This window comes from Phyllobates terribilis, unplaced genomic scaffold (assembly GCF_046119375.1).
Source record: "Phyllobates terribilis strain yellow unplaced genomic scaffold, ASM4611937v1 Scaffold_1__5_contigs__length_1240528914, whole genome shotgun sequence".
In the NCBI taxonomy this organism is placed as follows: Eukaryota; Metazoa; Chordata; class Amphibia; order Anura; family Dendrobatidae; genus Phyllobates; species Phyllobates terribilis.
The window spans coordinates 991,991,223-992,015,781 of NW_027362761.1; the positions used below are offsets into that span (position 1 = coordinate 991,991,223).

The window sequence follows — 24,559 nt, forward strand, 5'->3', positions numbered from 1 at the left end:
TAAAAAGACACATATGCATGTTTTTCTCAATATCTGACATGAAATCAGAATAAACCTTTCCCATTTTAGGCCAATTAGGATTACCATAATTTTTAACATTTGCCAAATGCCAGAATAATGAGAGAGAGGCATTTTTATTACTTACTGCAAAGTCAAAAGTTTACATACACTAAGACTACTATGCCTTTAAACAATTCTGGACTGCCCATATGATGATGGCATGTGTTCAGTTTTTTTGGCAACAACTGAGTTAGAGACACACCTGTGGATGTATTTTAACGCACACCTGAAACACTGCTTCTTTGTGTAGCATCATGGGATAGTCTAAAGAGATCAGACAAGATATCAGGAAGAGAATTGTGGACTTGCACAAGTTTGGCTCATCCTTGGGTACAATTTCAAGATACCTGAAGGTGCCTCGATCATCTGTACAAACAATTATACGCAAGTACAAACAAGATGGGAATGTCCCGCCATCATATGACTCAGGAAGGAGACGGGTTCTGTGTTCCAGAGATGAACATGCTTGGTCAGACGTGCATATCAACCCAAGGACAAAAACAAAAGACCTTGTGAAGATGATGGCGGAAGCTGGTAAGATTATGTCAATATCCACAGTGAAACGAGTACTGTACTAACATGGGCTGAAAGGCCATTCTGCCATGTTTTCATGTCGGATATTGAGAAAAACATGCATAGGTGTCTTTTTACATAGTGTATGTAAACTTCTGGTTTCAACTGTATTCTTGCATGTTTTATCTTTTGCATCAAAGAATTTCAGTTTTATTAAATCCCTCTGGCGAGTTGGATTTACTCCATTTTTCTTTTTGTGTCCCATATGTATACATCTATCTATAATATAACGCTACAAGCATCCCTCTGTCTGAAGCCTTTATAGACCGTGCAAGTGCGACACGCCTGCGCAGTCTGGCTCCAGACAGAAAAACGCATGGAGCCGTTACAGTTAAGGAGTGTGTAAGGCACCGGAGATCGCGGTATGCGTAGACACTGAACGCATACCGCGATCTCCGGCACCATACTTACATACTTAGCTGACCGGGAGGAGCGTTGCTGTGGCGCCTCTCTTCTCGCTGGAGACCGGGCCAGGAGTGAGGCGTCTGAATCGGTGCATGCGCATAGCGCTATCTGGCACCATTTTACTGAAGATATTTCCAGTGTGTTTTCAGCAAAATGGTGCCGGACAGCGCGGTACGGGCACGCACGCACTCCAGCGCCGCACTCCTCCCCCAGCCTCCGGCAGAACAGGACATAGCAGCGCTGGAGCACAGGGAAGAAAGGTAAGTGTTTTTTTTGTATGTGTGCAGCGTGAAAGTGATGACGGGTGCCATACATACCAGGATTGGGGGATGAGGGGTACCATACATACCAGGATGAGAGATGGGGTGCCATGCATACCAAGATTAGTGGTGAGGGGTGCCATGCATAACAGGATAGAGATGAGGGCAGCACAGGATTGGGGAGCACAAATACCAGCATGGGAGACCATATTCCAATAAAAATGCACGCCACCCGGGCGTAAAACGGGCTCAATAGCACATATATCTATAAAAAAATATATATATCTATAATCTATATATTCACTGCTCAAAAAAATAAAGGGAACACTTAAACAAACACTATGTAACTCCAAGTCGATCACACTTCTATGAAATCGACCTGTTCAGTTATGAAGACACACTGATTGTGAATTCAATCAATTTCTCCTGCTGTTGAGCAAATGGAACACACAACAGGTAGAAATGATAGTCAATTAGCAAGACACCCCTATAAAGGAGTGGTTCAGCAGGTGGTGACCACAGACCATTTCACTGTTCTCATCTTATCCTTTTTAGCTGTTCTTTTCCATTTTATCATTGCTCACCCCTAGATGTACAGTAGCATGAGGGGTGTCTACAGTACAACCCACAGAAGTTGCTCAGGTAATGCAGCTCATCCAGGATGGCACATCAATGAGAGCTGTGGCAAGAAGGGTAGCTGTGTCTGTCAGGCCAGTGTCCATAGCATGGAACAGATACCAGGAGACAGGCCAGTACACCAGGAGACGTGGAGGGGGCCGTAGGAGTCCAAAAGCAGGACCACTAGCTCCTCCTTTGTGCAAGGAGGAACATGAGGAGCAGTGCCAAATCCCTGCAAAATGACCTCCAGCAGGCCACTAACATTCATGTGCCTGCTCAATTTGTCAGAAACAGACTCCATGAGGGTGGAATGAGGGCCCGACCTCCACAAGTGGGTATTGGGCTTGCAGCCCAACACCGTGCAAGGCGATTAGCATTTGCCAGAGAACACCAAGATTGGCAGATTCGATATTGGTGCCCTGTGCTTTTCAAGGATGAGAGCAGGTTCACACTGAGCACATGTGACAGACGTGTCTGGAAACGCCGTGGACAATGTTCTGCTGCCTGCAACATCCTCCAGCATGACCGGTTTGGCAGTGGGTTAGTAATGGCATTTCTTTGGAGGGCCGCACAGCCATCCATGTGCTAGCCAGAGGTATCCTGACCCATTGTGAGACCATATGCAGGTGCAGTGGGGCCCTGAGTTCCTTCTGATGCATGACAATGCTGGGCCTTATGTGGCTGAAGTGTGTCAGCAGTTCCTGCATGATGAAGGCATTGATGCTTTAGACTAGCCTGCTGGTTCCCCAGACCTGAATCCAAATCAAGAACATCTGGGACATCATGTTTCGTTCCATCCCATTGCACCAGACTGTCCAGGAGTTGAATGATGCTTTAATTCAGGTCTGGGACGAGATCCCTCAGGAGACCATCCGCAACCTCATCAGGAGCATGCCAAGGCGTTGTAGGGAGGTCATACAGGCACGTGGAGGCCACACACAGTACTGAGCTTCATTTCCTTGTCTTGAGGCATTTCCACTGAAGTTGGATTAGCCTGTAATTTGATCTTTCAATTTGATTTTGGAGTATCATTCCAAATCCAGACCTCCATTGAATATTAATAATTTTTATGTTTTATTGTTCTCTACGCATTCCACTATGTAATCAATAAAGATTTACAACTGGAATATTTCAATCAGTGATATCTAGGATGTGGTATTTTAGTGTTCCCTTTATTTTTTTTTGAGCAGTGTATATACACATACATACATATTTATTACGACAACAGGGTTGTGTAACAGCACAATTTAATATCTACTCACAGTGGGTGCCACACCTCCAGAGAAGTGTCTAACTTGTGCCATAGCATAGAACATATAAGAAGGCAGCACTCCAGTACAAAAATGCAACTTTATGAAGCCCATATGGCAAAGTTTTGGTTCATAGAATCTTTCTCAAGCTTGAGAGGTTCTATGAACCGAAATGTTGCCATTTGAGCTCAATAAAGTCTACTTTTTTCAACTTTTCATTTTTGTACTGGCGTGCTGCCTTCGTTACATGATCTATACATACATACATAGCTTTACAGAACGCACATTATGTACACTCTGCAGTGCACACGATATACAACTCTGCAGCATGTACAGTAGAATGATGTTCCTGTCTGGCATGTTACTGATCACATGACCCAAAGGGTCCTTCGGCTTTTCAGTTGAAAGATCTTTTGGTTACTCAGGATGTTCAGAATAGGTTCGGGGAGCTTTCTCTCTTGCTCTGCATGTATCAGACAGATCAGTGTAGGGCAGGAGGAGAGCAGTTCTCTCAATGATCAAGAAGGACAGTGCCTCAACATTCTCCATGATTACCGGAAGCTGACTCTGGGGGCTATAAGACACAATTTAGCAAGCTTTTTTTCTTCCTAAAAAGTGCATCTTATTGTCCATATAATATGTCAAGCGGTAAAAGTGTTGATACTAACCCTACTACTTATGCTGAGCCTGCTGTCTGTGCCAGGGACGTGGTTACAGCTGCCGCTCACTATACCCAGAGCGGTGACTGAACCCTTGCCGGTGTCACCCCTACGAATTAGAATTTCCTCTTAGCAGCCGGGCTCTAAGTGTGGGCTCCAGCCGGGTTCAGAATGCTTTTAACCTGCTGATTAACCCCCATTTCTGCAGGTTAATAATGTTTTTCCATGTGACAGTTTCCTTTTAAATGCTGCAATCAGAGATTTTACAGACGTTTTAGGGGTTAAAAGCAGGGATCGTAACTTATCTGCGATTGCTGCTGTTACAGGGTGGCTGTGTAACAAAGCGAGCATCTGACCAGTATTATGTGGGCTCAGCTGCTGAGCCTGCTCCATTTATGGATGCCGATATTCGATATACCAGTATGTCTAATGTTGAAAAGGACATAAATTTCTTACTTTGGAAATCCATGCTAGAATGGATGTATAATCCTGAAATTTAAATGAGCATTTTAAACAGATCACACTCCACTAGTATTTCTAGATTCCTGCGCCGTTATAGGAATAGAATGAAAGAGCTGGACAGCAGTTGTGCTTCATGGACCAATTTTCTGTGAAGGGGTCCATCAGGTTTCCATCATTATGTCAGAAATTTTACCAGACCAAACAGCACAGCATGCTTTTCATGAACTGAACCCAATCTTTGCTCACCCAGCCCGACTTACAGCTACAGCTTGTACTGAGCAGTGTCAAATTTCAGCAGCAGAGCAGAGGAGGAGACACTGAGGGAATGTTAAAAAGGCAAGATCATGAGAGCGGGCATTTTTGTTTTGACCTTCTGTCTTTATCCCCATTTGAAAACACTATTATGTCTCTCCCTATCCTGGAATGACTGATAATAACAATAGATTGTCGTACCTTACAGAGAAGCTTGGGGTGCTCCTGTTACTTGGTGAGGGGTGCTCAGTCTTCAGTTTCTTCTTTTGTTGAGTGAATGAACTAGTGCAATCCGCAGCGTTCACTGTCCACTCTTCATTCTCACTGCTTCTCCTCTTACTGGACACCTTGTTGTTGTGATGGGTACTTGGAGAGATGCCTGCTGGAGACGTAGGTGTATTCAGCGGTTCTGTAATTGTATTACTTTTTGGACTGAAATCACTCAACACCAATGTCGTGAATCCAAAAGCTGTCTTTCTATTAATCTTCACCTCAGATAGTGGTGTTCGAAAATTATTACACGGATATTTAATCAAGCCTGAGTCAGGGGAGTCCTCTTCATTGCCTGGGTTTTTATGAGCTTGAAAAGAAAAACATTGAAGAATTATAAAAGCATATTACACCCGACTACATCACATAACCTGCCCCCGTGTTTTTCATCATTAGACCTGGATACCATCCAAGAATACCAGTTGATTAATGTAAATAACCTTTTTACTTCCTCATAGTATGCACCAAAGATAGACATCCGTGAAAGGCCTCTGACTTCCCTGTGTTAAACCCTTCACCCCCCAAACCGGTTTTCATCTTCCTGATCAGGCCAAATGTTACAATTCTGACCATTGTCACTTTATGAGGTAATAACTCTGAAACTCGTCAACATATCCCAGGGATTCTGAGATTGCTTTTTCTTGACACATTGTACATTATGTTATTGGTAAATTTAGGTTGAATTTTTTTGCGTTTGTGAAAATCGGAATTTGGCCGAAATGTTTAAAATTTGGCAATTTTCAAACTTTCAATTTTTATATCCTTAAATCAGTCATACTTTACAAAATAATTAATAAATACAATTTCCCAAGTCTACGTTACATCAGCATTATTTTTTAAACCTATTTTTTTTTGTTAGGAAGTCAGAAGGGTTAAAAGTTTATCAGGAATTTCTCATTTTTCCAACATTTACAAAACCAAATTTTGTAGGGACCACATCACATTTGAAGTGACTTTGAGGGGCCTATATGACCGAAAATACCCCAAAGTGACACCATTCTAAAAACTGCACCCCTCAAAATGCTCAAAACCACATTCAAGAAGTTTATTAACCCTTCAGGTGCTTCACAGGATTTAAAGCAATGCGGAAGAAAAACAATGAAAATTTTAACTTAATTTTCCCCACAAAAATGTTGCTCAAGCCCCAAATTATTAATTTTCACAAGGGTAAAAGGAGACAATTGACTGTACAATTTGTTGTGCAATTGCTCCGGAGTACGCAGATACCCCATATGTGGTGGAAAACTACTATTTGGGCACAAGGCTGATCTTGGAACGGAAGGAGCACAGTTTCACTTTTGGAGTGCAAAATTAGCTGGAATAAAATAGCGGTTGACATGTTGTGTTTGAAGAGCCACTGACATGCCTAAAACAGCAGAAATCCCCACAGATGACCCCATTTTGGAAACTATATCTATTGAGAAATTCATCTAGCGGTGTAGGGAGCATTTTTAAAATCAGGCGATTCACCCAATTGCATAACATTGGGCTGAGTCAATTTTGCCACTAAAATGTTGCTTTGGCCTCAAGTTTTTTAATTTTCAAAAAGAATAATAGGAGAAAATGAATGGTACAATTTGTTAAGCAATTTTTCCTGAGTGCACCAAGATCCCATATGTGGTCGAAAACTATTTTGGAGGGAAGATCAGAAGGGAAGAATATTGGAGTTCAGATTTTTCTGGAATGGTTTGAAGGTGCCATGTCATATTGGCAGAGCCCCTGGAGGTGCCAGTAAGCATGTTGACAGCACATGTGCCTCACAAACTTTTATACCATGGGCTGTGAAGAAACAATAATGACATTTTTACTGCTAAAATGTTTTAGCCTCAAATTTTTATAAGGGCTAATAGGAAAAAATGGATCGCAGTTTGTTGTGCAATTTCTTCTGAGTGCCCCAATACCCCACATGTAATGGGAAAATAAATTTCAGGCACAGTGGAAAACTTAGAAGGTAAGGAGCACCATATTATAGTACATATTTTACGGTTATGGTATGCGGGTGCCATGACCCACTGGGAGGGCGTCTGAGGTGCCAGAACAGCAGAATCTCCCCATAAGTGACCCTATTTTACAAACTCCACCTCTCAATGAATTCATCTAGGGGGCAGTGATTATATTGACACCATTATACCAATGGGCTGTGAAAAAATAATAATTACAAAAACAATTTTTAAGCCCCAGATTTTACATGTTAACACTTAGAAATGGGTAAAAATGGCAACAAAATGTATAACACAATTTCTGCTGAACGTTGAAACACCTCATATGTGGCTGGACAGTACTGCTTAGCCACAAGGCGGGACTCGGGAGGGAAGGAGAGCTATTTGACACTTGGCGAACAAATTATCGTAAGTGCCGGAAGGGCAGAATCCCACCTCAAGTGACCCCATTTTGGAAATTACACCATTCTGGGAATTTATCTACAGTTGTAGTGATGATTTTGACTCCATAGGTGTTTTTAAGAAATAAGCAGCAATGAAATTAATTTATAATTGCAAATCTGCCATTATAGTGCCCGTACATTGCAGAACCCAGCTCGTGCTTCTAGAGACATGCACAAGTAAATTATGCGGGCTCTCATTGCTACAGAAATGCCAAACATGTGGACACTAAATGTGGTTTAGGCACACTGAGGCTCAGAGGGGGGGCATTTAGATTTGGGAGCGCAGAATTCGCTGGATTTCTTTTGGGGCAAAGAGCCATAGCGCTCTTCCAGAGCCTTTGTCGTACCAATAATATGAAAGCCTCCTATATTCCCATTGACCGATAACAGACCTGAGTGGGGACTTGCTTTTTTTGTGGATTGATTTGAAGCTTTTGTTGGGAACATTTTACATAACATTTTGGATTACATTTATCCTGTGCACTATGCTGAGCACTTATATCATGGTTTCCAAATCTCCAAATGACATGATTCAGATGAAACCCTGAGGATCTATTCACTATAATGAGGCAGCAGAGTTACTCTGGACTCCTCCTGGTCTCTGTTCAGTGGTGTCCTTTTTAGAGGTGCACAAAACTGTGGCCGATGGCACTTTTATGCACGCCCAGACGGCATCCACAGTGCTTCCATTTGCCTCATTATAAGGCATCATCCGCTGGGGGTTCCGCCTGAATCACGCATTTCAGAAATTTACACAGAAACCCCAGTGTAAGCGCTCAGCACAGTGCACAGGGTATGTGTGAGCTGAGCCATACAGCGATCTTTGGGAGGTAGAATGAAAAAATCAACAGCAGGTCAAGAATTAGTCATTTATTTTTTATGTCGTTCCTCATGTGGTATAGGGGATTAGATGAATTTGATAAAAAAAAAAAAAAATACATATTGACAAACTGTTTAAGGGGTTAACTAGCGTGACAGTTTTATAGATCGGGTCATTCCGGATGCAGTGATAACAAATGTGTACTTTTTTTGTGTACTTTTAATATAAATATATGTATTTATTGATAATTTTTCATTTTTTATTTATTTAATGATTTTTTTTAAATATTTGTAAAAACAATTTTTTTTTTTTTACTTAATTTCTCTATGGGACTATGCAAACATGAAATATATGAAATTTGAATTAATATATGGAGATGGTTACTCTTAGTAAGCACCTGTACACAGAAGTTTTCTGTTTTGGAAGCGACGGTCGGTCTTTTGAATTTGTATACATAAACCTTCTGACTGAGTACTCCTAAGCATCAGGCGGTTTTAATTACAGCAGGTTCTTACCTCCCCATACATATGCAGACTTTAGTCTCTAAGAGAGGATACACACTGGTAGGTTCCTGGTAACGAGAAACGCCTTATCGCGGCTACCAGGTACACATGAATTGGCCAATTTATGTGCTAAGATTTCTCAGTTATTTCTATTTTCTAGAGCAATAATGACATTCAAATTTCATGTTCGCATACTTATTGTTGCAGAGTGCTACTTTGTTAGTTATATATGGAGATGGCTACTCTCAGTAAGCACCTGTACACACCAGTTTTCTGTTTTGGAAGGGACGGTCAGTCTTGTGATATCTCTATGGGACTTTAAATGTTATTACTTTGATCACTAGAATAATGCATTGCAATGTCCCAGCATTACAATGCATTATACCCGCCAGTGTTACACTGATAGAAGCCTCTTAGACCATGCTCCTGGTACGGTCTAAATAGGCCATCGTAGCTGGTAGACCCAGAGGTCATGATAGCAACGATAGGACCCAGGGGGTGCTGACTGAAAGGGAGAGGGCGCCCCCTCCCTCTCTTCTAAATGCTACAATCACAGCATTTAGGGGGTTACATGGCCTGGGGCGGTTGAACACCGGTCCTGGCTGTGACAGCCGGGGCTTGGCTTTCACATAAACCGAGCTCCCCGTGCCGATCGTGCGGACCCCGCTCCTGTGCCCGCATGATGTACATTTACGTCATTTTGTAGGAATCCCTTCCCGACCATGATGTAAACTTACGTCAAATGTCGTGAAGGGGTTAAAAGGAGACTGCCATCTCCTCTTTACAAGCGTAATTTATATCCAAAATGCAAACCTCATGGCAATAATAATTTTGATTTTGTCAACTATTAAAGGGGTTGTCCCATAAAAATAAATCACCCATCCACAGGATAGGTAATATATGATCAATGAGGATCCAACTGAAGCAATCCTTTGAACAGCGAGGTTAAGAGGTCCAAAGACCCATGTGAATGGAGCAATAATGAGCCTGCACAACCACCACGTCACATGATCACTATCACTCCATTCACAAAGGGGACTTTGGCCACTGTTCTTGCGTGGGGAAACTAGAATTCATACATTTATGGAATCTGCTGTGTACTTCAGCTATACATCAATCACGGTCATTGAAATTGTTAAAAGGGTAATCCAACGAACATTTATTGTATATTTGTAGAAAATACCATAAAATTAGTGTTGAGCGAGTATGTTCTGTTAACCCTTTCGCCGAGTATGCTCGGGCCGAGCACCGAGTATTTACAGCTGCTCGGTGATATGTTTGAATCGCTCCCATGTGCATGATTTGCGACTGTTTGACAGTTTTATTACATGGGAGGAATGTCTATTTCTTACACATTCCTCACATGTATTAAAGCTGCCAAACAGTTGCAAATCATGCACACGGGAGCGATTTAACCACTTTGCGCCAGAGCCTGTTTTTGCCTTCGTGACCGGGCCAATTTTTTCAATTCTGACCACTGTCACTTTATGAAGTAATTACTCTGGAACGCTTCAATGGATCCCCCTGATTCTGAGACAGTTTTTTCGTGACATATTGTACTTCATGATAGTGGTAAAATTTCTTTGATATCACTTGCGTTTATTTGTGAAAAAAAATCGGAAATTTGGCGAAAATTTTTAAAATTTTGCAATTTTCAAACTTTGAATTTTCATGCCCTTAAATCAGAGAGATATGTCACAAAAAATAGTTAATAAATAACATTTCCCACATGTCTACTTTACATCAGCACAATTTTGGAACCAAAATTTTTTTTTGTTAGGGAGCTATAAGGGTTAAAAGTTGACCAGTGATCTCATTTTTCCAACAAAATTTACAAAAACATTTTTTTAGTGACCACATCATATTTGAAGTCACTTTGAGGGGTCTTTATAACAGAAAATACCCAAAAGTGACACCATTCTAAAAACTGCACCCCTCAAGGTGCTCAAAACCACATTCAAGAACTTTATTAACCCTTCAGGTGCTTCACAGGAATTTTTGGAATGTGGAAGGAAAAAATGAACATTTAACTTTTTTACAAAAATGTTACTTTAGACCCAATTTTTTTTATTTTCACAGGGGTAACAGGAAAAAATGAACCCCAAATTTTTTTGTGCAATTTCTCATGAGCGTGCTGATACCCCATATGTGGGGGAAAACCACTGTTTGGGCACACTGCAGGGTTCGGAAGGGAAGGAGCGCCATTAGACTTTTTGAATGTAAAATTTGTTTGAATAATTAGCAGATGCCATGTTGCGTTTGGAGAGCCCCTGATGTGCCTAAACAGTGGAAATCCCCCACAAGTGCCACCATTTTGGAAACTAGACCCCTTAGGGAACTTATCTAGATGTGTGGTGAGCACCTTGCACCCCCAGCTGCTTCACAGAAGTTTATAATATTGAGCCATAAAAATAAAATTTTCACATTTTCCCACAAAAAATGTTTTTCATTCCCTAATTTTGCATTATCATAAGGGTAACAGGATAAATTGCACCATGAAATTTGTTGTGCAATTTCTCCTGAGTACGCCGATACCCCATATGTGGGGGAAAACCACTGCTTTGGTGTACGGCAGGGTTCGGAAGAGAAAGGAGCGCTATGTTGGCTGGGATAGGTTGCAGACACCATGTCACATTTGAAGAGTCGCTGACATGCCGAAACAGCAGAAACCCCCACAAGTGACCCCATTTTGTAAACTACACCTCTCAAGGAATTCATCTAGGGAAGTAGTGAGTATTTTTTATTTTTTTAATTTATACCATTGGGCAGTGAAAAAAACATAATTATATTTTTACCACAAAAAATGTTTTACCCTCAGATTTTACATTTTCACACAGGGCAATGGGTAAAAATGGTGCCGAAATGTGTCACACAATTTCTTCTAAAAGTGTCAATACCCCATATGTGGCTGTATCGTACCGCTCAGCCATACGGCGAGATCTGGGGGGGGACGGAGCGCTATTTGACAATTGGAGAACAAATTATTGTAGAATAGGCATTTGGATTTGGGAGCACACAATTTTCTGAATTTCTTTTGGCGGGCAAGGGCCATTTCGCTTTTCCAGAGCCTTTCTGCTACCAGTAACTTGGAAGTCTCTTATATTTTTAACAGATGACGGACCCGAGTGGGGACTAGCTTTTTTTGAGGACTGAGTTGAAGCTTTTATTGGGAACATTTTACGTAACATTTATCCGGCGCTCTAGGCTGAGCACTTACATCGGGGTTTCCATCTAAATTTCCAAGTGATGTAATTCAGATGAAACCCCTGCGGGATCCATTCACTGTAATGAGGCAGCAGAGTTACTCTGGACTCCGTCTGGCCTCTGTTTAGCGGTGTCCTTTTTTTCTGGAGTGCACAAAACTGTGGCCAACCGCACTTATGCACGCCTAAAACAAATGACACCGTGGGATCACAGGCCAGACGGCATCCACAGTGGCCTATATCTGCCTCATTACAGGGAATCTTCCGTCATGGGTTCCGTCTGAATCACGTATTTCAGAGATTTACACGGAAACTCTGGTGTAAGTGCTCAGCGCAGAGCGCAGGATAAATGTGGGCAGAGCCTTACTGCGATCTTTGGGAGACATAATAAACAAATCAGTAGCAGGTGAAGAATTGGTTTTATTTATTTTTTACGCCGTTCCCCGTGCGGTATAAGTGATGAGATTACTTTAATAATAAAAAAAAACCCGATATAAATCTGGTATCTCTGTAATCGCACCGACCCGAATTACCAGATTTATATCGGGTTTTTATGACTGACAGCTGTCACACACTAAGACGCTTTTTTTTGCAAAATCTAGTTTTTGCATCGCCATATTTTGAGAGCTATAATTTTTCCATATTTCGGCCGACAGTCATGTGACGGCTTGTTTTTTGCGGGACGAGTTGACATTTTTATTGGTACCATTTTTGGGTACGTGACATTTTTTGATCGCTTTCTATTCCGTTTTTTGGGTGTTAAAATTAACAAAAACCAACAATTCAGGAATTGTTTTTTGAGGGTTATTTTTATGCCGTTCTGCGTGTGGTAAAAGTGATCAGGCAGCGTTATTCTTCGAGTCAGTACGTTTACAGCGATACTACACTTACTGTATATTTTTTTATGTTTTGGCGCTTTTACACAATAAAACAATTTTATAGAAAAAATATTTTTTTTGCATTGCTTTTATTCTGAGCGCTATAACTTTTTTATTTTTCGGCTGATGGAGCTGTATGGTGGCTTTTTTTTTGCTGAACAAGATGACGTTTTCAGCGGTACCATTTATTTCCATTTTGCTTTTTGATCGCATTTTTTTCCACTTTTTGTTTGGCGATATGATGAAAAAGCATATTTTTTGCTCCGCTTTTTATTTATTTTTATTACGGTGTGCACAGAAGGAGTTAATTAGTGTGACAGTTTTATAGATGGGGTTGTTTCGGACGCGGCGATACCAAATGTGTACTTTTTTTGGTTTTGCATAAATATACGGATTTATTGGTTTAATATTTTATTTATTTTGTGATTTTTTTTTTAACAGTTTAAAAACAACTTTTTTTTTTTTACATTTTTACTTAGTCCCTGTATGGGACATTCATTTTTATTTTTCTGATCACTGATCTCATGCAATTATTACATTACATGAGATCTTTGCTGACTGTTTCACAGTCAGTGTGTCCTGCCAGGCTTCAGCTGCCATATATGGCAGATCTGGAGGCGGTCATGTGACCTCCAGCTGCCATAGCAACGCAAGGTCCTGGAAGGTAAAAGGGGGCCGTCGGAGAGGTAAGTGGATGACCCCCTCTCCTCCTGCTGTCTTCTATATGCCGCGATCACTATAGATCACGGCATATAGAAGACAGCAAAGGGTTAACATCACTGGGACCTGATCCAATCAGGTCCCGATGATGTTCCCTGTCAGAGCTAACGCTCTGCACCGGAATTGCAGCGCTTGTAGGACCCTGGGGGTCCTGAGCGCTGCGAGACCACCCACCGTTTTTAAAAGTCGGCGCTGCACAGAGCCCAGCAAGCGCCGACGTTTATCTACAGTGGGCCGTCGCGAAGCGGTTAACCTTATCACCGAGCAGCTATAAATACTCGGAGCTCGGGCCGAGCGTACTCGGACAGAACATACTCGCTCAATACTACATAAAAGGTCTTCTAGGAAAAAGCTCCCACCTCCACGACCACCATTTATCAGGAGAAAAGGTCCCTGCCACCCACAAGGAGGAAGAACATCAAGTGTTAAGTCTACAACAGTTACAAAAACTTCCAACCACCAAACTCCCTACTCATTCCTGCAACACCCATACACTACAGTGAGGCAGCCCCATGGATGCCTGCAATTTCTCATTTTTCCTCTTGAAGAGGTATTTAACTGAGCAACAGGGTAACGAGGCACTTATTTCCACAGTAAGTAAAGGTACTAGAGGTGGATTTTTAATTTCATTTTCTAAAAGTCTGATATAATTGATGTTCGGAAGGTGTAAAGCAGAAAAAAATAATTCTGTACACAATAAGACCTACACACCTTCTGGCCTAGGAGCGAGGCAGGCATCACAATTCTTGTCTGATGGTTTATTAATGAGTGTGCAAACTTCACATGCCCAATCTTCTTGCTTTTTAGCCAGATAAGATTCAAAGCTAAAAAAAAAAAATCACAAAAGGTACTAAAGTATGTGTGCACTTGCCAAATTAGGAGTGCATCCATTTATCTGAACATTCTGAACTTTCTCACCAAAAAGTCGGAGGGGAGGACCTTTCACCACATTTTTCATGTTGAACTGGACACACAATGCAACAGTGGCTGCAGAGCAGAACAAAACTTTTTTTTTTTTAATTTTAACATCTGCAAAGATATTAGCAATCAAATATTTGTCACCTAATAGGTTAACTGTAGTTAAAGGGGTTTTCCCACGAACAAAAGTTAATTTTAATCAATAGCTCGTGGAATAATAATAAGTTCCACAATTGGATGTGTTTAAATAAAATGTTCCTGTGCTGAGATAATCTTATAAATGTGGAAAACCCCTTTAAGGCCAAGTGGTTGTTATTACATAGTTTTCACTGGGGGCATGTACTTCTGCCTCCTTTATAACACTGCCCAATCATAAGCAGGCAGCAACACCGAAGTGCAGAAGCACCTGTGATGTCATCAGGGTCACAAGACTCGAGTCCACAGGTCCTGCCAGCCAGAGTGTGCAGCCTAAATAAGCACTTTTACTATTTATTTACTGCAGGGTATTTGCTCATTTAGATTTTATTGTAGGTTTTGTCTGTTTAGTGGCCGGTTTAAACATGTGCCTACACGCTGCATGCACACCAACTTATATTCCAGCTCGTCTCTTTAGGTTTTTGCCCTCTGTGTAAATAAGGGTGTGGCCCCCTTTTTCTTTGAGCTGGTCATTACATTTATATAGCTTTCCATGGCAGAGTTTCCATTAGTCCGGGTCTGTATCCTGCTCTTGACATACGGTAAGGTTTTAATACTAGAGGTTAGGACCATCCCAAATAGGGTCACCCTGACGTGGTGAGAGGGCTTTTTTTTTATCAAAATTATGTTAACTAAGCACCCTATATTATTTTAATGAAATATTGCTATTTATTTACTCCCCGGGTATTTGCTCATTTTGTTTTTATCTTAGGTTTTGCATGTATGGAAGTTGTAGGCGAGAACGTCCTGATCACTGGAGGTCAAAGTGCGGCTATTTTCCAACTCCGGGAGTCTCATTGTATGCTCAAATACATTTCCATTCAGACAGGGCTCCGTCATTCTTGGGATCAGTGGATTCATACTTGTTACAAACCATTTCAACCAGTTTAAAAATAAAAGCTATAAATCCTGTAATTTTTCAGTAGCATTTACCATGTGTGTATGAGGATGGTGGTACAAATCACCAATATGGAATTATTGAAAACAGTAGTATTGTTTATGGGTTCAATTGTGTATCAAATGTCAGAAAATAGATTTGGAAATGTGTTTTCTGCCTATTTTGGACCAATAAAATTCCCTTCTAATTCAATCTTGATGGTTACAACAGTCGAGACGGTCTGTTCTGTACCTTACATCATCCTGTTCAGGTTTATCCTTTTGGCAGTTTGAGCAAAAATAGGTCATTCTGTTGTTTTCTCCCAGGCGACACACAGTAATTTTTGTCCCACACTTGCTACAGCCAGGTTTTTTGTACACCCTGTAATGTTTGTAGAGCGCGGAGCCATTCTTTCTACACTGCAAAACAGAAGATATATTTTTTTCGGAATAAACAGAGCTGTAATCCAGAGGAATAAAAGAAGTTGCACACAACTCTGGACTCTTGTGGATTGCAGCAGGTAAGTAGCGCTACAAAAAAAAATAAAAACACATGTAGCCACAGCCTAAATGGCAGACACTGAATATACCCAAATAACTACCTTATAAAAGAGTATTGTGAAGTCCCGTGTCATTTTGACCAGATGGCTCACTTGCTTGTCAGTTAGCAGACCAGCCTATGATGTAGGAGGACAGAAAAGAGAATTTTTTTCCACTTTTCCAACACTATTAACTTAAGGAAAAAAAATTGCTCATATTGGATCACAATTATAAAATTAACCTTTATTTAACCCATCCGCAGCTATTTAATTTCCAATTGTAAAGGTTGTTCCATTTAACAGTCTAAATACACTGTGTGCAGGATCATTATTCAATTTGTATTTTTGATGATTAATTTTATTATTACCGTGCTGTCGGTCAATACAGAAGGTTAATAAATCTGAATATTTAGGTTTTGTCTTTCTTAGGAGAATACCTATGCGCGCAGAATTATTATGCAACTAAATGAAAAAGGCAAATTTTTCCCATCTCGATTGTTTATTTGTGTCTATTAAATTGGGAATAACAACCAAACAAGTCAAAATGTACAAGATATATTTTTTAAGTGTGTGTGTCCAATATAGGCAGCCTTCTTTTCATGGAGTGTCAGTTTCTTAATCTGTTGACGATCAACCCTTTGGGCAGAACCAATCTCAGTTTCCCAGGCACTGGTCAGAGAGGTGACTGTTTTTCTTTCTTCACCGTATATCTCCTGTTTTAAGAAGGGCACACGAGTTTTCAGCAGGGCTTCGGTGCTGGTCATTACTCTTTCATCTTTAAGATCTTTACTGGCAACCAAGCAGTGGAGTACTACGGTGCATGTGATGCAGCATTGTCCTGCATAAAAATCATGTTTTTCTTGAAAGATGCAGAGTTTTTCTTGTACCACGGGTTGAAGAAAGGGTCTTCTAAAAACTGGCAGTAGGTTTGGGATTTGATTTCGAGTCCATCTTTCAACCCAAAAAGGTCCAACTAGCTCATCTTTAATAACTGCTGAAACTTCGACCTTCTGAGTCGAAGTGGAGGTCTATGCCAGTTACTGATCCAGCCACAGGCTCATCATCTGGTCCATTAAGAGTCACTCCTCTCATCAGTCCATAAAACCTTTAAAAAAAAAAAATCTGTCTTCAGATATTTCTTGGCCCAGTCTTGAAATTTCAACTCCTATGTCTTGTTCAGCGGTGGTCAGGTTTCAGCCTTCCTTACCTAGGTCGTATCTCTGAACACTGAACACCTTCTACAGTCCTGGAGGATAATGGCTTCCTGGTCGCTTCACATTTGATTCTTCTCAAATCTTCGGCAGCTAATGGGCATCTTTTTTCTCAACACGTTTTTTTTTGCAACACTGTTGACTATTTGCAACAAACCTTTTGATGGCTCTGTGATTACGCCCTAATATCTTAGCAATTACAAGAGTGTCGCATCCCTCTGTAAAGACTTAACAATTTTTGACTTTTCAGAGTCAGAGAAACCTCTTTTGTCCCATTTGTCAGAGGAAAAGAAGCGGTCTAATAATTCTGCAGACCTTGTTAAAAGACGGATTTTGGTAAGACCTTACCTGTACAATCCTTTTCAGCGAAGGAAGGAAGGGAGACACAGTCATTACTAGTGGGTAGGCGGAGCCCACATAGGATAGAACACCTCAGATTAAAAAAAAAAAAAAAAAAAAAAAAGTGTTGTCCGGCCCCTCCAGCTTGGGCTCCTCCTACTCCAGCTCTCCAGTCCGTACACAAGCTAAGGAAGAGCAAATATCACCAGCGGAGCAACATAACCCCTTCTGAAGAACTTCAGAGAAAAAACAAGAGACAGGTTATGCATATAACAGAAAAACCACACAGTCCCAGGTACTACTCACTGGACCTGACCACTGCGATGAGCTGGCAATGCTGGAACAGAGCCTTAGCGCGCCGACCTCAGCCCAGATAATCGCTATCAGAGAAGGGTCACGCTGCATCTGAAAACACAACACACTTCTGCCATGGGAGGGAGCTGTCTCCCTTCCTTCCTTCGCTGAAAAGGATTTTACAGGTAAGGTCTTACCAAAATCCGTCTTTCAGCAGCAGATGGAAGGAAGGGAGACACAGTCATTACTAGTGGGACGTCCCAAAGCAGTCCAAAAATTAAGGGTGGGAAAAAACCGACAGAGGCAGAATCCCAACATAGAAGGTCAGACAGGCCATCAATAGAACGAGTGAGGGCCTCCATTTTGACCACTGCGCCATCACCTAAACCCCCGACCGCTGCGCTTGATGCCGTCGAGGACTCCTGCGTGTCAGACACGCGAGACTGATCCTGTAGCGGACCTGGGAGACGGTCCGCACCTCCTGGACCCTGATCTGACATGCCCTCACACAGTATATGGCAGGTTAAACCTGTCAGTAAGTAGGACAGTGTGGTTTCTTAAAAGAAAGCTGAAGGGTTAAAGCTCTTAAAGAGAGCTACCCCAGCTGACCCCCAATTAAGGGATAACCGCCTAATAAGGGGTTAATGTCGCAGACTCCCCACAACCTCTGTGAAATGAAAAGGATGTGCGAGCCCCAGACAAAAAAAGGAACCTCTATATGAGGTAATAGCTGCAGGACAGCACAGTCTGCCACCTTATTGTGCCTCAGAAAGGTGCCCTGCGCTGAGGGGGTGAGGGGTTAAGCTTCTGACCTGACAGGCAGAAGCGACTCACCCAGCTGGCCACGGTGCAGTGTTCTTCGGTCTGTCGGGAGGAGAGGAGAGTGAGGAGCCCGATGGAAGCCGTTCAGTAATGGCCGCCGCGCTGTGAGGAGAGAGAAGCCGGAAGAGGAGGGGCAGGAGAAAGCGCGCGCTCAGAGCGCTTCCTGCCCGCGAAAGACCGGGAAGGCGCGAAGCCACGCCCCCCGCCGGCTTCAAAAAAAGCGCGCGCGACTCCTCCGCTCCTGCCCCGCTTCCATGTCCTGCAGGCATCCACCTGCGGACAAAAAAACACAAGTCACCACATGAATACATGTAGCAGCGGCTGAAGCACTCAAAACACATTAACATGCTGAGTACTCACCCAGCTGAGCGCCACAGGGACCCCCAGGGATTTGTGGCGCTGTGCCCAAGCTTCACCACAGGGCGGAGAACGCAGTGACCCCAGATGCGCGATTTGCGTCCCCGCCAGGGAAGCATCCCTCATCCCCCGGGGCCGGCAGGGTTCTGCAGGGACCTCTCTCAAAGGGTAATGCAGATCCGCCAAGGGAGGGGTGGGGGTCCAGCAGCGCTGAGACCCCTGAGACCTCAAGACCACGGGGGTCCAAGTCTCTGTCCGATAAAAATAAAAAAATTTTCTGAGGAGCTGCTTCCAGCAGCGACCATCCTCTGTGACCTCAAATTTTAGACTGGAGAGCTGGAGTAGGAGGAGCCCAAGCTGGAGGGGCCGGACAACACTTTTTTTTTTTAATCTGAGGTGTTCTATCCTATGTGGGCTCCGCCTACCCACTAGTAATGACTGTGTCTCCCTTCCTTCCATCTGCTGCTGAAAAAAAGTGTTGAAATACTTTCGCAACACCCTCCCTCATTACACACAAATACACATCACATGATCTGCTTCACCCAATAAGCATTCACATTTATACAGCCTAGAGTTGGAAAATCTGCATAAAAATGAGAATATGGTCAAAATGCTCACTTGTCTAATAATTGTGCACACAGTGTAATTAAACCACAGGCCGAAAGCCAAGATGAACACAAGTTACCTGAAAGGCTGGATGGAGGCCACTGTCAAAAAGTGCTTCATTTTTAATAATGTTACCAACTCCAGGCAGCACGGCCTGATCAAGAAGCACGTCACAGAGCATACGGCTGCCCTGCATCTTAATCTCACTCTTTGCTCTAGAGAAACTGAACTTGAAGGAGCAGACATCCAACTCCTGAAAAGATCGGACTTTTTCTTGACAGTCTGATGTATTCCTATAATATATGAATAAATGGGAAAAAAAAGAAAATATCATTCCATTCAGCTTTGTGATTTTGGAAAGCGTTGTAAGAAATTGTATCCCAATGAATATTTCTACCCATTTTCTATCGAGGAGATAAAATGATTAGTAATCTAAAACAAATGAATAAACCAAGATGTGTTCCTCTCCATAAGAGCTTACAATCTAAATGAAATGGCGAACTGACCATGTGTACAATGAAATACTCAAATATATTTCCCCATAGTTTAGTTAGGATATTGAATATGAAATAAAAGATGCACCATCACTGTGTCAGCCTACATGAGTATAAAGGGCAGACAAGGGTAACTGGGTGAGGATGTATACAGAACTTTTGCAACACAGATTTCCTCGCACAAATGCGTTTTTTGAGGCATTCATAAACTGGAAATTTGATGGAGAAAAACCAGCAACACTGTCCTTATTCTTTAAAAAAATATAGTGTGCTCGAGGTGGCTCAGGGTGGCAGTCATGGGCGAGCATCGCTTCTTTGACACCCCGGCCCGCTACAGGAAATAGTGTACTGTGTGGCTGCATGTGCAACGATGCTTTGAGATCGGAGATCTCCACAATCCCTGTTAATGCGCTGGGTGCAGAACTGTCCCGTTTAACCCTCTCAGTCAAGAAGCCGTTATAAACAGTGTTCTTTTTATGCACAGTCAAACAGATGAACATAGAGTAACAGGTTATGCATTCTTCATCACTTGCCACACAGTACTCAGGCTCCATTCTCAGAGTTACAGTCTGCACTTTGTTTCTGGCAACAGATACGGCACAGTAGTGAGGAGAGATCTTAAATGCCTGCATTTTCATAGGGGTAGAGTCATACGGGTCCACGTGTGTCGCTATGCCCTTATCCCGTGTCCTTGCTTATATCAGTCCCAGGGGCCGCTCGTAGAGACGTGCTCCCTGTTTCAGTACCCACAGCAGGGCGATGCCTTGTCCCAAGGTCCCTTTCTCGCTGGACAGTACGCTTCAGTACCCACAGCAGGGTGCTATCTCATCCCAAGGTCCCCTTTCTCGCTGGACAGTACGTTTCCTGGACTTCTAAGCTTTCCTCCTGCAGGTTTCCCCACTTGCCTGTGTCGTCCTGCTGCCTCTAACTAGATCCTTGTCCTCATGAGCCTTGTAGTTCCACACCAGGAACAATCTGTCTTTCCTCTTTCTCTTACTTTTCTAGACTGACTAAAATGGATCCCTTCTCTCAGAATCCACAAAACTCCCTCCCACTATGGGCTGTACTTCTAATTAACCCTCAAACTGTCTTTGTGCCTGATATCTGCATCTGGGCAGATTTCACCTACACTCTATACCAGAGTGAAAAGAAAGAGTGACATCTTGTGGCCTCCGGTCAACACTGCAGTCCATAGGGAAATAACCATTAAATACATAGCAGTAACATGCATGTAAAATACATTCAACCAACAGAAATATCAGAGGAGTGAGATGCCATCCTCACCACCCTTACAAAGGAAGGAACTTGTGGTCCAGATTAACTGAAGTGGGAACCTCAGCACCACCAAAGAAAATGAGACTGTAGGTCTTGCTGCAGTGTTAATTTATTTGACCCGGCAAGGAGTCAAAAACCGATTTGGTTCAACATTTCAACCGGGAGCAGTCTATGTCAAGGAAATCTATTGCGGGTGCAGGTAGCTAGAAATCTAGTGGAGCAATAACAAATCGTAAGGTCTTTTTCATGTCAAGGAGGAAGTGTATAGCAAGAGCAAGGAATCAGGAAATGCGGCAGGGTGTGAAGGTGCGGCAGGGTCGAAACATTGGACCATATTTGTTTTTGACTTCCTGGATCAAATTAATTAAAACTGCAGCAAAACCTACAGTCTCCTTATCTCTTGTGGTGCATAAACTGGGACTATTAGGCTGCGTGCCCACTATGCGTTTTTTCAAGCGTTTTTGCGGTGACGTCATTTAGTCATGTGACAGGTCACGCGACCACTGACGTCGGTGGTCGTGTGACCTGTCACATGACTAAATGACGTCACTGCAGGTTCTTTTAGACCACCGCGAGACATGGGGAGACCGGAAGCAGTGGAGAAAACACCGGGGGCCATCGGAAGGTAAGTATAATGTTTAATTTTTTTTTTTTTTTTATACCATTTTTATTTTTTTTTTATTTTTTTTTTTTTAACTATTACTTGGTCACACTATATAAATCCATGCCAGTTGCATGGATTTATATAGTGTGACCAAGTTGTCAAGCACTTTTCCAAGTGATGCTAAAATCGCTTGGAAAAGTGCTTGATAACCCGCATGCAGAAATGCATGCAAAAACGCTTGACAAACGCATGTAAAATCCGCATGCGTTTTTCCTGCCAGAGAGAAGCGGAAAAATTCTGCAGCATTTCTGCATCGTGGGCACTTAGCATTCGGAGTGAGCCTACTGATCCTACCGAGTTCCACACAATGGGGGCAGCACAAGAGAAGTCATGGAGGCAGGAGCGAGAGCATTTAATAAAGAAGGTCATTGACTGAAGATTAAGCATAAGTGGGTTGGTAAATGGAGATAAGCGTGTATATATAGGAACCACTAAGTACCACTAGTACCAGTGTCTTGAATCCAATACTGCCATAGCTACCCAGTAAAATAAATAAGGAGTATAATACAGAGCAGACGTGTTATTATTCACACTAAAAAATAAATAAATATCTCGACTGCTGAATCCATGATGGATTAAAGCAGAGTCCGCCTGTTTAGTACAATGAATAACTTATAGCGTTATCAGGTTTTATCAAGGTTGTCCTTTACAGGGGCGAAGGTCAGATCAGTTTTGTTTGCGCAAGGACAGTTAAGATTTCACCGTGGCCAGGCTAAGTTGTGCACATGCAAAATAATTAAAGAAAAGATAAAAAAAGGAAAGCGCAAGTGCAGGTCCATTTATTACAGGTACGATAGAGTGGATGATGTGAGGTACTGCACTCACCCATTTCGGCTGTGCTGCGTAGTAATAGGTTGCTGCTGTGCGCTCAGCTTGTTTGCAGTGCCAAATGTGAAGATTAAATGACCATAAGATGGAGACGGAGCCTGGGGGGCACTATAGGCTTTACAAGCAGCAATATTTAGACTTCAGATTTGAAAACGTGTTATTTTGCACAATCAAAAATAAAAAAATCTTGAACTGGATTATTCTTCAGTTAAAACACAGATAGGCATGCCTTCCGGGGCACATGCAGAGTGACGCCAGGAGAAAACTGCTTATTCCTACGGTTAGTGTTACTGTTCATACCGTTCATGAAGCCAATTTAGCCTCCATGGCCATCATTTCAGCAGAATGGGCAAAATAGAGCGATGTGTGCACAACTCTTGGACTTGTCAAAGTAATTAGCATATCGGGCACCACAATATTAAATACCGTATTTTGCAGACTATAAGACGCACTTGCTTTCCCCCATATTTGGAAGGGAAATGGGGGTGCTTCTTATAGCCAAAATATAGCAGGAAGGGAGGCCGCGGCGGTTGAGCGGGGTCACAGAAGGCAGAGTTGCCTCTGCACAAAGCTGGCAGCAGGAGTGGGGTGCTGCTGTGGGCCCTGGGCTGGGAGGAGGGGGTGTCCCAGCGGTGGGCAATGTGTAGAGCGGGGGATTCCTGCCTGCACCTTTGACATTTTCATGAAGCCCATAGCTGGGACACCCCCTGCTCCCAGCCCAGGACCCACAGCATCGCCCCACTCCTGCGTCAGCAATTCTGCCTCCTGTGACCCCCTGCTCCACTGCCGCCCCACGGTAAGCTAAATACAGACTATAAGACGGACCCCAATTTACATAGTTTTTAAGGTTGAAGGAAGACTATGTTACTAAGTCCATCTAGTTCAACCCATAGCCTAACATGCTGATCCAGAGGAAGGCAAAAAAAAAACAAACAACATGTGGCAAACACTAAGCTCCACATTGGGAAAAAAAAATAGAATTAGACTTACCGGTAATTCGGTTTCTAATAACCCACCACGACAGGAAATACGGACAGGGAATACGAAGGGGTTTAAATAGCCCCTCCCACATCCTCCCTCCAGTGTTATTACAAAGGACCACAAGAGTATAGATGCTTCAAATTAATTTTATTTCTACTGATCAAGCTGTCGTAGAAACAAAAAATGAGGGGGGGGGGGGGGGGGGGAGTCTAATTCTATTTTCTCTAATAACCCCCCACGACAGCACACAGGAGGTATACCAAAGATATACTAGGGAGGGACAATAGCCTGAAGGACCTTCCTTCCGAAGGCTAAATCTCCAACAGACATTAGGTCTAGTCTGTAGTGTTTGGAGAAAGCATGAATTGAGGACCATGTGACAGCTCTGCAAATCTGTTCGATGGATGCGCTGGGTTTTTCAGCCCAAGAGACAGAACTCGCCCTTGTAGAATGGGCCTTGAGCTTTGTTGGAGTAGGTAGATCCTGGATCTGGTAAGCCTCTGTAATGGCCCTCTTAATCCAGTTGGCTATTGTGGATTTTGCTGCTTTCTTTCCTCTGTTTGGACCTTGTGTATGGACAAATAGGTTCTGGTCTTTCTTTCCTTCTTCTGTTTCCTGAAGATAGTGCAGTACTTTTCTCCGAACGTCCAGAGTGTGGAATTCCATCTCTTTTTTTGTCTTTTGGGTTGTCACAAAAAGATGGCAGGATTATCTTCTGACATCTGTGGAAATTTGAGACCACCTTAGGTAGAAATGAAGGGTCAAGTTGGAAAATTAGACAATGTTCCAGGATTCTCAGGTAGGGTTCGTTGACCGAAAGGGCCTGTTAGTTCACACCCTCTTC

At 42.6% G+C, this 24,559-nt stretch overlaps 1 protein-coding gene across 5 annotated transcripts in view; it reads right to left on the minus strand.

Annotated features, from left to right (window-relative positions):
- The window catches only part of NEIL3 (nei like DNA glycosylase 3), a 72,000-nt gene that overhangs the window by 20,553 nt on the left and 26,888 nt on the right, over positions 1-24,559 (minus strand). For 3 of the 5 annotated variants that reach the window (XM_073643557.1, XM_073643534.1, XM_073643566.1), the window contains exons 4-9: positions 19,553-19,766; positions 15,908-15,982; positions 15,559-15,725; positions 14,235-14,321; positions 14,028-14,140; positions 4,741-5,119 (exon numbers count right to left, since the gene is read on the minus strand). In XM_073643557.1, the coding sequence (XP_073499658.1) occupies positions 4,741-5,119; positions 14,028-14,140; positions 14,235-14,321; positions 15,559-15,725; positions 15,908-15,982; positions 19,553-19,766 (1,035 nt within the window). The remainder of the gene's footprint in view (positions 1-4,740; positions 5,120-14,027; positions 14,141-14,234; positions 14,322-15,558; positions 15,726-15,907; positions 15,983-19,552; positions 19,767-24,559) is intronic. The other 2 variants (XM_073643542.1, XM_073643548.1) reach the window with 2 other exon arrangements.